Below are 16002 nucleotides of genomic sequence, written 5' to 3'. Positions count from 1 at the left end.
AGAGATTAAGTAAAAAGTATGTCTGGTTGTACTCTGGCATTTTAAAGCATTTTTTAAATAACATTTTGAAAACGCCTTTAATTACTACAAATCGGGAGAGTATGTAATCTTCGGCTGCAACCGAGCTCAGCTCTTGCTTGCTTGCCCTTAAACAAGATTGTTGTATTGATTTGATGCAATCAAAAGTGCTCAATCAGCGTTCTGATGTTTGAAATAAAAATTGTATGTCTCGAAGAGACTTTTCTATGCACAATTGCTTACATACACACGACTTCTTTGTTCGAACTGAAAGGAAAATCGCATTAAAATTGTTTACGTTTAATAAATGCCTTGTAATTCATCATTCACTTTGCGACAATAACGGCCGTTGAACAGCAAACAGTCAGATTGATATGGCGAAACATAAATAAAATATGGCGAAACTGCAAGTGAAAATACAAATACGCGCTTGTGCAAAGTACCAACTGCTGGGCGGCTACGCGGGATGGCGAGAGGCTCGCTCACTTTCCCGCCACTCTCCGGCAACTTTTTTCGTGTTTTCAAAAGCTTTGCCACTCACTCGGTAATGCCTTCGTTTCTTAGCAAATTTGAGCTAATTTTTTCTCTTTCAACTTCGCCACACCGCTGGCAGCGTTTCGATTTCACTGCCCCTCCTCTTGTCGCTTGTTCCTTGTCCCTTGTTTGGTTGATGATAAATTGATTGACTTAAATTCAATTTTGGTAATTTTTCATAAAATGAAAACAAGTGTTTAACGCCGGCGGGTGGTTGGTAAGCGAGAACGTGCAAAGCCGAAGCTCAGGAGCTGTGGACAGAGGCGTAAAAACCAAATAAATCTGCATTGACACACAGCGAAGCACTTCGTTGGAGTAAAGGAAAAGCGAAATACTTAAGGATGCTTTAAAGTGAAAAATGAACGTTAAAGCAAGAAGCGAACGAATCACAATAAAAAAATTAATATTTAAAGGAATTTGCTTGGGATACTTGCAGGCGACCGCCGTATTACGATCACATTACGTTTGGACTTTATCTCACTTCCTACTATCTTCAAAATATTTTTATTAACAGCGGTCGCCCGTCAGTCGACAATGCCCAGGAGCAGATTTGTAGCATAAAAAAAACTTTTCATAAAATCCATTAGCTTATATTTTGAAGATTCCTGCTGCCCCAAGCAATTCGAGTTTTACTGTCGAATTTTAACGTTTTTCCTCACTTCCAATATTTGGTTTGCTTTAAAGATGTTAACGTGCACTCTAGTACAGAGGATATCGAAGCTCTGTACATCCAAGAAGGGTATTTTTGTGACCCGTCGTCTTTCTCTTTAATTTTAACTCTTAGTAATCCTGAAATAGAAATTCTATTTCCCTCCAGTTCGCTCATTTTGTCATTCTCCATATATTCTATCCGAATTACCAACCCGCGTCTGTCTCCCTCTCAGCCTCTCTCATGCGCTGTTGAAGGCATCAAGAAATGCTAATGAAATATTACACGAAAAATCAAAGTTCATTTGTGTTCAACACATAATTACATTATGCTAATGCCGTGCCATGTAGGCAACGGAAACTCCGACAACAACAAAGCATATTCGTATATCACAGCGTGAACAATGTGTGTATGTATGTCTAGTAAGTCAACGCAGTGAAAACGCCAACACAAATCGGTGAGAAAATATGAAAATCAACGGTCATTCGGCCGGACGGTATTAATTCAAAAGGCAAACTTGACATTAACGGAGTTGGAGTTATTGGTGTTTTACCACCACGAGGGGTATGGCAGGAGAGGCGGTGTTATTTGAAGCATTTCAAAATTGATCACAATGACCACAGCTGTGTGCATATACTTCACTGAATTAGCGAAGTAAACCGCGTGATGATCTCAAAGACCTATGTAAAGTCCTTGAAAACTGTGATATTTTTGACAATGTTTTTGTTGGGTATGTATTTATATGTATTGTAAGAAAGTAGTAATTGAGAAGAAGATAGCCCGTCTGGCTCAAGCTTCCATTAATCACAGGTGAGATCTTTTCCAAAATGACATCAGAAGTGTTGTTATTTTCTGTTTAAATTTATTTAAATACTTCCTATAAATTTTTTTAACTAATGTCGTTTGATTTCACACATTAATTTTTCTGTTGTTGTACTATACTATATAATATTATTCTCATAAAGTAGTCACCAATCACTCACCTAAACAGATTTCCATTTTCAATTCAAGCTCGTAAAATAAAAGTATTTTTCGACTAGCGTGCGTTTAGCCAAAAGGACGCTCAAAGCCAAACGGTTTCAAACTTCGATAAATAAAGGCACACAATATTAATAGCAACAACAAAATTACGCACTACAAAAGGCTTGAATAACAATGAGCTAAAGTTCGAAATAATCGACCAGTAGTTAAGTAGAAAAGCTTTGAATAGTGTGCAATCGCACATTAAAATCAATGGAAATATTTTCGAATTAAATGCAAATGGAAATAATACTCAAAAAAAACGAAATGTTCTCATTAGTTGCGAATAAATCGCTGCACAGAGCACACTCGAATGCACTCGAAACAAAATATTGTAATAGTTTTATCAACAATTGAGACTAAACTGTTGTTTATGGATTATTAACAAACAATTGGAGTGGTCCTGACTCGATTCTACCATACATAGGTTCATGAAAAATTCGCGTTAAAGAGTTTGAGTATTGCAATGCCGAATCGAATCGAGGAAGGAGGCTTTAAAATGCACAAATGATACAGGAAAATATTCATTCGTAACAAATATTAGGATTAAGGTTGGGATAGAGGTAGCTATAGGGATAGGGACAGAGACAAAAATAGAAATAGAAATAGAAATAGAAATAGAAATAGAAATAGAAATAGAAATAGAAATAGAAATAGAACTAGAAATAGAAATTGAAATTAAGATTGCGATTGTGATTGAGATAAAGATTAAAATTGGGGTTGCGATGGAAATTAAGATTAAGATTGAGATTGAAATTGAAATTGAGACAGAGATTCAAAAAATATTGAGATTGAGATTAATATTAATATTAAGATTGAGGTTGAAATTGAGACAGAGATTGAGATTTAAATTGCGATTGAGATTGAGATTGATATTGAAATTGGGAGTGAGATTGGGACTGAGATTGAGATAAAGATTGAGACTGAGATTGAAATTGCGATAGAGATTAAAATTGATATTGAGAATGATATTAAGATTGAGAATGAATTTGAGTTTGAGATTGACATTGGCATTGAGATTGAGCTTGATATTGAGATTGAGATTGAGATTGAAGTTGAAATTGAGATTGAGACTGAGATTAAGACTGAGACTGAGATTAAGATTGAAATTGAAATTTAAACTGAGATTGAAATTTAGACTGCAACTGAGATTGAGATTGAGATAAGTATTGAGATTGAAATTAAAATTGCTAATAGAATTGAGATTTAGATAAAAATAGATGTGCGTTCTCATAGGTTCCTTGAATTCACACACAAGCTCACCGCTTTATGCCAATAATTGTTAATACGCTCCGCGAGCTATGAAAATATGGAATGCAATTTTCAATTTCTGCCAATCAAATTTGCGCATCTTCATGCTCTAATAATTAAAATGAAATAATTAATTTTCCAAGTAACCGAAGCCAACAGTGACAAAAATAATCCATTTATTGATGTTTATTTCATTTCGGCGTAAACCAAACAGATACATATGTACTTATATGTATCTATGAACGAGTCCACGAAAAATTAATTTATTTATAAACATGGAGGCAAACTCAGAACTTGCAATATGTTGAAACCCATGCATTTATTTAAGTACATGTGTGTGGGTGTGTGCATAAACAATTATTATAAAATACGTGTTAATCAATAATTGCTATCTAACATTTAGTTGTGGCCTTGTGATATTTTAAAAATCCATAAAAACCCGATGACACGCTCTCACTGCGGTTGAATAATTTCCCAAATTGAATAATACAAAAGCGAAAATTACCAGCGTGGTTGGATGCGCGCCTGTTGACATTTGCATTCAACCGCATTATCGCTTGCATAAAATAATCATAACAAAATTGGTGCAATTGATAAATTAGCCTGCTGTGGAATGTGCATGTTGGGTAAACAAGCTGCTCAAATTCCCACATTTACACATTTTCGAATTCATAAATTCAAACATACATACATATGTACTTGCATATATGTATATACATATGTTCATTTATATAGTATTGGAAAATGAACTCATCGACTTTTGAATGCCGCCGTGTCTCCTCCATGATGCAGATATACCGACGAACTGAAGTGTTGTCTAATCCATCCGACAGACGAATGGTTAATATGACGGGTATTTTATGTTTTTGGCAGACCCCATTACCTCAATATGCCTATATAATATTCTGATCCCTTTCTTTTTCCAAAATTTCAAAAAGACAGAGATTGGACCCTTTTCATAAATAACCTAAGCTCTCTCAAACTCAACTCTAACTGTTTCCAAAACGTTTTGAACCCCATTTTTCACAAGATTATCAATTGCCATCAAATCGTTAACTTTAGTCTTTAGATGGAACACAAAGACTGGCATTTTTGCACATTCGAGGCACACTTGTACCCAAATGATCATTCAAACGGACATATAGTACAAAATGTGAATTTAAATGTGAGCTGATATTAAATTGAGGCATAAATGCCTTGATGAATGAGCAAGCACCTTAGTCTACCTTCTACTGCGGTCGCTCTACCGTTACTGCTGATAAAGCAGCACAGCGATAGCAGATAACAGCGAAGAGCACAACAAACTAAAATGGCGGCAACAACAATTACACGCTCCACCAACAGGACTTAACCGCACACACAGCTGACGAAGTGGCAAACAATACGCCTGAATGACGGTGTTAACCATGCCGCCACACCTCCTTGCCACACACACTCACTCACACATATGTATGCGCGCCGGTAGTGTGGCCCACGTGTAAGAACGCTATTTTATTGTAGTCACATCATGTTTACATGCAAAATAAAATTTCCATAAACAATTTTATATGTATGTATACATATGTATATACTTGTAGTGTGTGTTGCACATGTATTTGCCGTAAATGACAACTTTGCACGCATCCGCGCCATCCACCATCTGCCGAGCGCTTGAAGGAAACGTGTGGCACGCTGACAGGTCGCTTCTTCCGCCTGCCTCCACTGTTGGCGCACTCTAGCTACATACATAGCTATCATAAAATTGCATAATAGTCAGGTGCAACGCGAGACACCGATGCGATACTGTCACGTGTCACGATCCTTATTAAACAATTATTACAACTACACACACACACACACAATCACTCTTTGACTGAACAAATTTATTCATGCGCGCTCATGTTGACACCTATACCGGCACACACACACACCATCACGGAGCCACTGATGTCCACGTCAACAGGGCGTTTCAGAGGGCGCTGACAACAAATTAACGACGGCAACTAAGTGAGCGCCATTCGATTTATGCTAATTGGTTAGCAAATGACGGCGTTTCAATTAGCAGGCACGAAATTAATTTATGGAATTTCAATATGAGGTTAGTCGAAATTTCCGATATTTCGTGGGCACATAATTGCTCCCATGAGTTTAAGCGTAACTGCCACAGTATTGAACGTTTGCTGGGTGGATTTAAAGAATATATTAAAAAAATTCTTTGAGAATGTTCGAGAACGTCATCAAATCTTTATATTCTTCATTTGTCCGCCTAAACCAGAACAAAAGGACCTTGAGCCTTTTTGGCATGTTTTTGCATTACATTCGCAAGGCCAATGGAGTTTAAGTGACAGTTTTTATATTATATAATACAAAATATAAGTCTATTACTTGCTAAGGACTTTCGAAAACTTTGATATGAAATCGCATAAATAAAGTGAAAATATATTGTTTTGGATTCATAAACACCAAATACATAAACCTCAAAAATGTAATCTTTAAATCCATAAAAGTTGTTGGTTTTTCTGTAGCGTATTTACAATTTTTGCATTCATTATTCAAAGGCCAAATAAAAAATGAGCGCTTTCCAATTTCCGCGCTCCCACATAAACATTAAATGTCTAGCTAGAGGCTATGTGGGCGATTTTTTTTATGCCCACGCACACACACTCACCAACTAGAGTGTGTACGAACATAGCCATTGTGGTACTAATGAAATATCAAGAACTCACAAACAATGTTAAAAAATCGACGAAAAAATAGCGAATCCGCACAAAAAGCCGCCAAAAAACAATAAAAAACTATTTAGGCAGCTGGCAACCTTGTAACCGGGAACACATGCGACACTAACTATCGAAAGTAATACCATAGTTGTTGCAATAATTGTTGCAGCATGCGACAAAGAAAATACCAGCGCGACCACACACATACGCGAAAAACTGGCAAAACGAACGGCTTAAGGCGGAAAATAAAAAACAACGCGGCTTGTGAAATCGAACAATAAATGTTCAACATAATTCCACACACACGCACATACTCGCACATAAGGACCATGCTTCATTTGGTAAGGATGTCTGAAAATCGCAAAGTCTTGCTCGAGAATATAGGGAATGTGAAGGCTCCGTCAGGATCAGAAAGGACTTCTCCGAGGCGTCGATACCAAACGAGGTTTCAGACAAGTTTCTCTCTCGACGAACAAAGACCAAAATCTATAAGTCACTCATTATTCACGTCCTGCTATATGGTGCAGAGGCATAGACGAAGACAACATCTGATGAGTCGGCGTTACGAGGGCAATGTTCTGCGGAAAATTTATGGTCCTATGCGCCTTGGCAACGGCGAATATCGCATTCGATGGAACGGTGAGGTGTATGAGTTATACGACGGCAGAGACAGCGGCTGCGCTGGCTATGTCATGTCGCCCGAACAGACGAAAGCACTCCAGCTCTGAAAGTATTCGACACAGTACCCGTCAAGAAACGCAGAGGAAGAGGAAGACCTCCATTCCGTTGGAAATACCAGGTGTAGAAGGCTTGACTTCGCTTGGGATCTCCAATTGGCGTCACATTGCAAACGGAAGAAACGACTGGCGCGCTAACAACTTGGCTATAACTGCGTAAGCGGTGTCTACGCCATTAAAGAGGAAGAAAGCTTCCTCGATATCTCATCAAAACCATAAAGGTGTGCCAATGATAATCAACCGTTAGCAATACAATTGAATCATATAAAGAGCCTTCGCTCTGTGGTGCTAGGTTGAGTTTAAATCGAGAAATCGAGCGCCAGAAACCGAGGAATCGAAAAGTTTGACTTTTTGAGATATCTGAGGAATATGTGAAAACATGTCTTAGATATCGAAAAATGTACTCTTCTGCGCTCGAAGGCATGCTTTTCTCCACGGAGGGGCGACGGCTAAAAGAAAACAATTTTCTGATCCAGACCCTGCATATTTTATATCACGAGGACCAGGCTTATTCAACGTTTGCATAATAGAGCCTTCAAATACATATACATATGTATAAGATCACGCCAGTTTAAATTGAAGCGAATCAAAGCAAAAGTACGGTGAAAACGGAAAGCCCTGATTGTGTCGAAATAGTGGTTCCTCTACTTTCATTTCTTGTTGGCAGAAATTTAAATTTTTTACACTCGGACATTGGCTGAGAGTTGATGCATGGCAACGCAAACTTTTCGGAAACAATAGAAAAACGGGAATTTTCAGACCGCCAACAAATTGAAAAATGTAGGAACTGGGCTGCACCATATTTTTTATAAGCGCAATCTGGGGGCAAGCACGCGTTGTTCGACTCTGTACGTACAAGCATGTGTGTTTTAATGCCGGATATGCTAACGGCATGCCAAAGTGGCAACACTTTGCAACACGGTGCTGCATATTCCCATTTCGGATGCACACAGTTACTACGAACTTCCACGCCATCGTCCCGCGATGTCTGTAGAAGTCTTCCTCGCCATCTATTCCGCCATTTTTTTCGCTGCTATTTATTGTTCCGCACATTTTTTGCCACCATCAGTGTCAGTAAAGGCTGTTTTTGTGTTGTTGTCGATGCTGCCAACACTTTCGTTATTGTAATAGTTTCGCAACAGTTTTTGCAACGTACGTGCATACGAACGTGTGTGTAAGTCGATTGGGTTTTCGTGTTGCTGCTTCTTTGGTCTTCCACGGCTTAAAGAGCGAGATAAAATATTGAAGTCGATATCTAAGTAACTGAAAATGTTTTTTCCCACTTTTTTACACGTTCGAATGAAGCTCGTATTGTAACGTTATTTATCTCGCCTTAATCATTGTTTTCATGACACTAATGCACTCTCCTTTGTGCTTTTCTTTCAGATATTGGGCGGTGACTAACATCGATTACATCCATTCGCGCACAAGTAAGCGTGTATTTCTTATGATCTTCTCTGTGTGGTCGGCGGCTGTTATAGTGTCGTTGGCGCCACAATTCGGCTGGAAGGATCCCGATTACTTGCAGCGTATAGAACAACAAAAGTGTATGGTTTCACAAGATGTCTCATATCAGGTGAGTTATGCTCAGATGCGGCAAATACACACACACACACAGTTTGGAAGTATACATATATACATATAAACACAAAAGATAGGGTTTGTCCCGAAAGTAATAGGACTAATTTTCTCCCGCCACGACTGTACTTCGAACCGACAGTATTCGGTAAAGGGCGTTCCTAGCTAACGATCGAGCAGCCGGTCAGCTGTCTCCGAGCACCTGGGGAGTCCGGACAAACATTTTCGCGCGACGTGTTTCTCTGAGTGGTGCAAGCTGAAAATGCAGCGTTCGTTAGAGCAGAGGTACGCGATTAAATTCTGTGTGAAACTCGGTAAATCTGCGACAGAGATGTTTGATATGATCAAACAGGCTTACCCAGATGTTGCTTTAGCAAGAAGTGTTGTGTTTCAGTGCCACCAGGCCTTTTTGGAGGGCCTGGAATAGGTCGCTGATGAAGACCAGAAGAATGAGCAAATCCAAAGTGGAAACGATGCTCAGTGTTTTTTTTTTGAACATCAAATGCATCGCTCACCATGAATTTGTTCCTCCTGGACAAACCGTCAATGCCAAGTTTTACGTGAAAGTCTTTAAGAGACTGAAACGAAGGGTAAATCGGTCCGATAAGACATCGCTGCCGATTGGAATTTGCACCACGACAACACCAAGGCTCACACCGTTGTTCTTGTTAACAGCTACCTAACCAAGGCCGGTATCCCAACGCTTCAGCTGCCGTCCTACAGCCCCCCGGCCAGCCGGAATTTTTTTTTCCTTGCCTGAAAAGACGGATGAAAGGCAAGCATTTTGAGACGACAGAGGGGATCCAAACAGCATGCACCTTGGCTCTCAACGCTTGGAAATCGCGATGGCAACGCTGCATCGACGCAGAGGGAGTCTATATTTTAAAAGTTTTTAAATAATTGCAACGATTGGTTCAATACACTTTTTAAATCGGCTCAGTCCCATTACTTTCCAGACAAACCCTGTATTAATCAGTGTGACCACCTTCTCGTAACTTTAAGTTCTAGTCTAGATCAAGCTCACACCAAACACCAGTAGATGAGCATTAAGTACTACAGATATCGATTTTCACTGAAATTATCGCTTTAGTTTTCATAATAATGCGACCCTGAGCATGCTAAGGCCATAACATCTAGTAACCTCCTTAAAACTAACTTGTAAAACTCGGTGTTTTTCGGAACACTTACAAATGTCTACATATATACATATATTATCGATTGACAACATGAGTACATTGAGCTCTTAATTACCTTGCAGGTCTTCGCCACTTGCTGCACGTTTTACGTGCCGCTACTCGTCATTTTGGCCCTCTATTGGAAAATCTACCAGACGGCACGTAAACGCATACACAGGCGGCGGCCACGGCCAATCGATGTGACCGGCAATAATAATCAGGTGAGTGGCAATTAATACAAAACCAACATGTTTCCTGCAACATTGCTTTCAATGTAAACACACGCGCACACCCACACACACACCCACATATTCGCCACAACTCCACAAACCACAAATAAATCCGGAAGCTGATGGAATAGCTGTAACAAATAAATGCGGGTAAATTTGAGCTTCATCTTAACTCGCCAGCTCCACAGCTTCGTGGCCGTGCGGACTTGACTCTCGGTCAATAAACTGCACAAATACAATGCGAATTTCGTTTTTATGAATTAATATCACATCAGACGAACATCGAAGCGGCGTCTAGTGGGGGCGTGGAGATTCTCACTCACTACTCACTTACCGCTGTTTGAATAAAATTTGCGCCAACATTAATGCTTTCATTAGCTTAATTGCTTTGCAGCACTGAACGCAGTGATGCCGACCTGGTTTCCCCACAAATTTCCATTCCGAACACCGGGTAAAGCACACAAACACTGTGGAGGCGGACGGAGAGGTAGCGAGATAACTAATTGCAATACTTTTTGCAGTTCCCATTGGTATTTTTTGTTGATTGCTCGGTCTATGGGCGGCGGGTCCGACGCAGTTGGTGAAGTGAAGCAGATGCGGCTGAGCTGCGGTGGGTCAGTGACTATAAATGGTCAACCACAAAATTTAATGTCAGGCGTAATGAAGTCCAATTGCGCAACCACAATTGCTGGCATGCCGTTTTGTAGTCTGTCCGTGCGTTAGTGGTGGCAGCTGAGAACACCACCGACACGAGATGGGTTGCGGTTGGGACCAGAAGAAAAATGTTCCTGCTCCTCGAGTGACGGGGGGCCGAGAAGGGTTGGCACGAAGAGTTACTATGCGGAAATTGTGCAATAAATTAACCAAACTCAGGCAAATAACAGCAACACAATAACAACAAATCTAACACAGCGCAAAAATAAAACGAAAAGTAATTCAAAGTGCAATGTGAAAAGAAAGCGGCAAAAAAGTGATGAAAAAATTACTCGGCAGCAAAACAATTACCAACTAAGATAATGAAGATGCACACACAGAGCAGATGAAAAAACGGGAAGCAAAAGTGCGAAGTAAAACTGGTCGGAAATTAAAGATAAAACTAATAAAAGTGACGCTGAAAGTGAACTTTAATGCACAAAAAGTTGGGAACCACTGCCAACTTTTTCAAAGTAAATAAATTTTCTTGATTGGAAAAATTTCAAAGCGTGTCTAATGTCACCAAAAGAGCTCGCACAAATAGCTTGGACGAGAAATTTTCGTTGTCATTGTTGAAAAGCATTAGTTAGATAATAAGCTCAAGGACTTGTAAAGATCTTAAGGCAACGCTTAGTACAGTTTCGAAAATAAAACATGATTATTTAAAATAAAAATAGTAATGAAGTCACATATGATGACGGATTTATGGAGATGGAGATATCGAAGAAGCTATATTTGTTAGAATTCAAATCTTAATATAGAAATTGCATTGAACTAATTGATATCACTTGTGAATAATACACAATGCGGTATCTTTGATAAAATAACGAGGACCATGCCTAAAATTAAGTAAGTTATTCTTCATCTGCACGTCAATCGGGCGTTTCAAGCGAATGCTGCCGAATTTAAATAAAACATGCCACAAAAGGTGGCACATCCCAAAATACGGTGCCGTAGCTTTTATTGGTATTTCGATGCTGGTGCTTTCCGTCCTGATTCTGGGCTTCTTAACAAAACTTAACACAGCTACAAGAGCTACCAAAACAAGTTCAACTACACATGTTTAACATGATTTACCGACGGATGCTCACAAGCGAATAAACGGACACAAACTGGCCACAAGTGTTCTGTATATCCAACCGAAAATGCGTGAGCCTCAGTGGGTACTTGTGCGCGTGCACTTGAGTGAGGCAAGACAGCGAAAAAAATCGAAAGATTAGTTAAGTAAAAATGACAGCCTGAAGAGCGGAGCGAACTCCTTAAGGTCTGGCAAGTGAATGTCGGCTTTATGCTGCCACATCTAAGCGAAGGCAACTTCTGAAGCGTCTGATATGAGAGCGAAGTGATGGACAGATAGATTTGTTGTAGCGAAGATGAATGGTTGGGCAGCTGAAGGCTTCGCTCGCTGACTTACGTACTGGACGAATGCGAATTGATGAATAGCAGCTGTGTTTTGACGGGCAGTTGAGCTTAGTGGCGCAATAAAAGAGCACTGCACATAAACACTGCTTGGGGGAACGGTCGCCTATAATAAATGCTAAGTAAGAAATACCCGCTCATACACATACACACACACACACACAGCTGTGTGTAAGTTTATGCGTATCAGTTGGTTATATGTATTTAATTCTTTATTTCGATTTTTTCAGTTGTTTATTTTTCGGATTCTCTTCGTTATAATCTTTCGTGCCCTTTGTGTTGCCTAAGATTTTTCCAACTGAAAACTTTTGCCCATCATTTGAACTTAGCGCCCACCAGTGACCCGATATTTAATTCAAACAGATTAAAATAACTTAAAAAAAAAGGAAAATGCAAAACAAACACTGCAAAAAATAGAAAACTTATATTACAATAAAAATGCTTAAGAAAAAAAAACTTTCAGCTGATATCTAAAAATGCAAATTACGCTCTGGAAGTAAACCATTGTGGACAACTGAAGCACAACAAATTAAAATAACAATGTGGTTACTTACCTCACCTATGGCAAGCCTCTTTCATTTGCGGAAGTCCACCGATTAATGAACTATCAGATGCGACACCTCAAACTCCTACTAACTGTCCGCCGGCCTTTATCTGATCTCTTTCTCCGACTTGTCTCCAACTCGAACTGGCACAATCTTATGCTAAATATTCTTCTTATGCGGTTGCAAGGTAGTGTTTCCTTCGTCAGCCTTGAAGTTTTGAGACTCCTGGAACTCTGAATACCCACCACCGTCTGCTTCAACGAAATCATTTGCTGTATAGTATTTAACGATAACGGCTCCATAGATAGATATATGGATATTTAATAATAATGAGGTATTGCACCGCGACCTAGGGTCTTTTGTGCCCTCTCCTATATCATATTTGATCACCAAGGTCACTGAATAGTACTGTCTCTCAGCAGAGTATCAAGCGGGGAGTAATTCCATTCTGTCTTGCTGCCGAGAGTAACTCTAAAATTCTTTGTGAAGTTCATCCTCTTCGTAACGCCGTCCCTTGGAAGAAGGGCCAGGGGTGTGTTTTCCCCTTAGGGCCTTCATCTGTCGAGACCACATTATCTTCCCTTTAATGAAACCCTTTGCTGACATTAGCAGCATGGTATATTTCGCTATCTGTTTAATTACCAGATGCTGCGATGTGAGTTCCAGCATCACTTCAAGCGCTGCAGTCGGGCATGTGCGCATTGCCTATGAAGCACAGTCACAGGCGAGCCTTTCCAGCTTCGATGGTTTAAGCCTTACCGAAGACTGCGTTGCCTTGGCTGCCCAAGCAACATCTCTATAAGTGACAATAGACTTTACAATCGTGGTATACAGCCATCTAATGATACCTAACTTGCATCCCCAGGATCTGACGCCCAGGCGTCTTCATATCGCGAGCTTTGGACAGCGTTAGATCCACATGCCTGCCTCGCCGTAAGGTTAGCACCATGTTTTGCATGTGTCAGCAACAACAAAACACTTTGAAAAAGAAAAAACTTTACTTCAAATATTAACTAAAGCTTTTCATAAAAGTCTCAGAAATTTAGCCCCAAGATATTTGAAGTCTAGAAAAGAGACGTAAGGTGTTAAGCTCGCCTTTATAAAAACTTTATTCATTGAAAATATTTAATACTTAAGTCGTTAAAGCTAGCGAAGCAGCTATTTTTAAATTGTAGAAAAGTGCAAATAACTTTTCCCTTCACGTCTAATGAAATCCAAGAAATAAAAGGTTCGCAATTTGTGTATCGCAAAGCTCAAAAAGTCAACAAACATACACACATCGTCATTCTGTGTTTTGCATTTTATCATGCCTCATCAATTCTGTTCGGAATTTTAAATCTTTTGCATTTAGTTATTTTTATCGCAATCAATTTAAGGTTCGTTTTGCTCTGCCTAAAAGGCTTTAAGCCTTTTAATTTTGATTTGTTTATATTATTTTGCTGAAGCAAGCGCTTTTCTCGCTATTTTATGCTTGCGAATTTTCATTAGTTTTCATCACCTTAAAGGAATATAATTACAAAAGCCGAAAAATAAAAGCAAAACTCAAATTCAACTCTGTTGTTGTGGTTTAACAAAGCATTTGCTGCTTTTTTTTTTTTGCTTGGCATTTCTTGGAGTTAAAAATAACAGATTAAGGACGAATAAGAAAGTGAATAAGGCGCACCTTCATCATCGCTACCGTAATCCGCTTTTTATTGACCTTTCTTCACTTTCATGAAGTGCAAGCATTATATTCACTGGTAGTCTGACTCACCACCTCTGCTGCACTAAGCACAGGCATCCTCTGCGTTACAACAAGTCAGAATATAAATTTTCCTTGAATATTACTTTTTTGGTTTCTTCATAATTCCGTTGCGCATTTCATTATTCTACAATGTACTAAATAATAGCCAAGCAATATCATTAACCGGCTTCGCTGGTTATTAAACATTAAACAACTAGAAGGGCAGGACTAAGTTCGAGCGCAATCGGAAATTTAGACTCTCAGCTGGCAAAGCATAACTTCAAGGGTTTTATTACGTTTTGCGTCTTCAGGAAATGTATAACTTTTAAAAACAAAAGAGTCTCTTAGATTGATAAGATGCATTATAATTCTCAGAAGGCGAGGTCGTACACTAATTTTTCTAACTCTTCAAAGGAACTTTTTGTAGGATACCCGAAGCAAAAATTAAATCTTATATTCTTCCACCTTTTTCTCATCATTAGTCGAAATTTCTTTCGCATATCAAAAAATTGTTCTCTGGTATAAAAATTATTTGTTCGTGTGCCATAAAACCGATGGCCATTTGATGAAAGCATGAACTAGTAGCAGACAGCCAACCGAAATGTGTGAGTGAGGAACGCGCAACAGCTGTTTAATTTTACGGTCGAGCGGTGAAGTTAATTGGCTGAATTTAAATTGAAAATCCTCTTAGCAATAGCACATAATTAATGACCACAACGCTGAGCCGTTGAATTTCGCCCCAGCCCATCGCTTGCTATGCGCAATTTTTTTATAATTTATATGGGAAGTTGGTGTGAAATCCAATTTTTTCAATGATTGTTATTAACTTTGTGTATTCGGCTCACGAAGGCTTTAAAATTTCTGCTTCTAAGAGCCTCGTTATCAGTGTACTTTGACCGAGATCGCATGCTATGGATTCGTACTGATTCTCTTATGGATGGTCACTCAGAAACTAGCATGGTTACAAGGTTTACGTAATGTCCTTCGCTCTCCCTATCGGTCAATAGCGGCTGAAATGCACAAATATTTCTGCTTACTTTGCCATACATTTCTTTCGGAAAAACAAAACAACTAACTGAGGAAAAAGCAAGCATTTAATGTAACTTGATAGCGCCAATAAAGTGATTTTCGTTCGCCGTCCCAGCCCTGGTGCTTATGTGCCATATTAGACACCAACTGAGGACTTCTGTTGCCTAAGCTGACCACTTATGTTTGTTGGCATATGATTGCGCTGCTTAAGTGTCCTTCAATACTGCCGCCCAAGCACGTCTCCATGCATGTGCTGCCACGCGTACTCCGTTCTCTTGCCCCTCCTCCCCTTCTATGTAGATGAGTGCCATATGCTTTTAGGCGATGCGGCATTGCAGGGAATTATGCGATAGTCATTGTGTCATAACTCTACACTCGAGAGTTGGGGCATAATTGCTTGCCTCGCAGTTTGCACGCGACATGGACACACATATGTATGTATATGGATATGTACTTATGTTATTATGTGCGACAAAAACACGCACTTGAACACACGTTAATGGATCTCGAAGTGCGAAAGATGTTTCATATTACAAACAAATTAATTACTCGCTCTTTGGGCATTAAATCGTTGTTCACCAAATGAAATGGAATTCAACCGGCCTGTTTGGAGCAAAATTGAAATCGGAATGCTCTTTAGGCTCGGCATGGTTTCATTTCCGCTTGAGCTTCCTCAGAGCGGTTCCTGCCGCTTCGATTTCTGCT

The 16002-nt window shown here is 39.5% G+C and overlaps 1 protein-coding gene across 3 annotated transcripts in view; it reads left to right on the top strand.

Moving 5' to 3' along the window:
- LOC120771069 (5-hydroxytryptamine receptor 2A) overlaps positions 1–16002 on the top strand; it is a 137686-nt gene that overhangs the window by 102812 nt on the left and 18872 nt on the right. For all 3 annotated transcript variants that reach the window (XM_040098878.1, XM_040098880.1, XM_040098879.1), the window contains 2 exons: positions 8292–8481; positions 9742–9879. In XM_040098878.1, the coding sequence (XP_039954812.1) occupies positions 8292–8481; positions 9742–9879 (328 nt within the window). The remainder of the gene's footprint in view (positions 1–8291; positions 8482–9741; positions 9880–16002) is intronic.

This window comes from Bactrocera tryoni, chromosome 3, assembly GCF_016617805.1.
Source record: "Bactrocera tryoni isolate S06 chromosome 3, CSIRO_BtryS06_freeze2, whole genome shotgun sequence".
Taxonomy (NCBI): domain Eukaryota; kingdom Metazoa; phylum Arthropoda; class Insecta; order Diptera; family Tephritidae; genus Bactrocera; species Bactrocera tryoni.
Note: the sequence above shows the minus strand (reverse complement) of the source record. Positions and strands in the feature narration are given on the sequence as shown.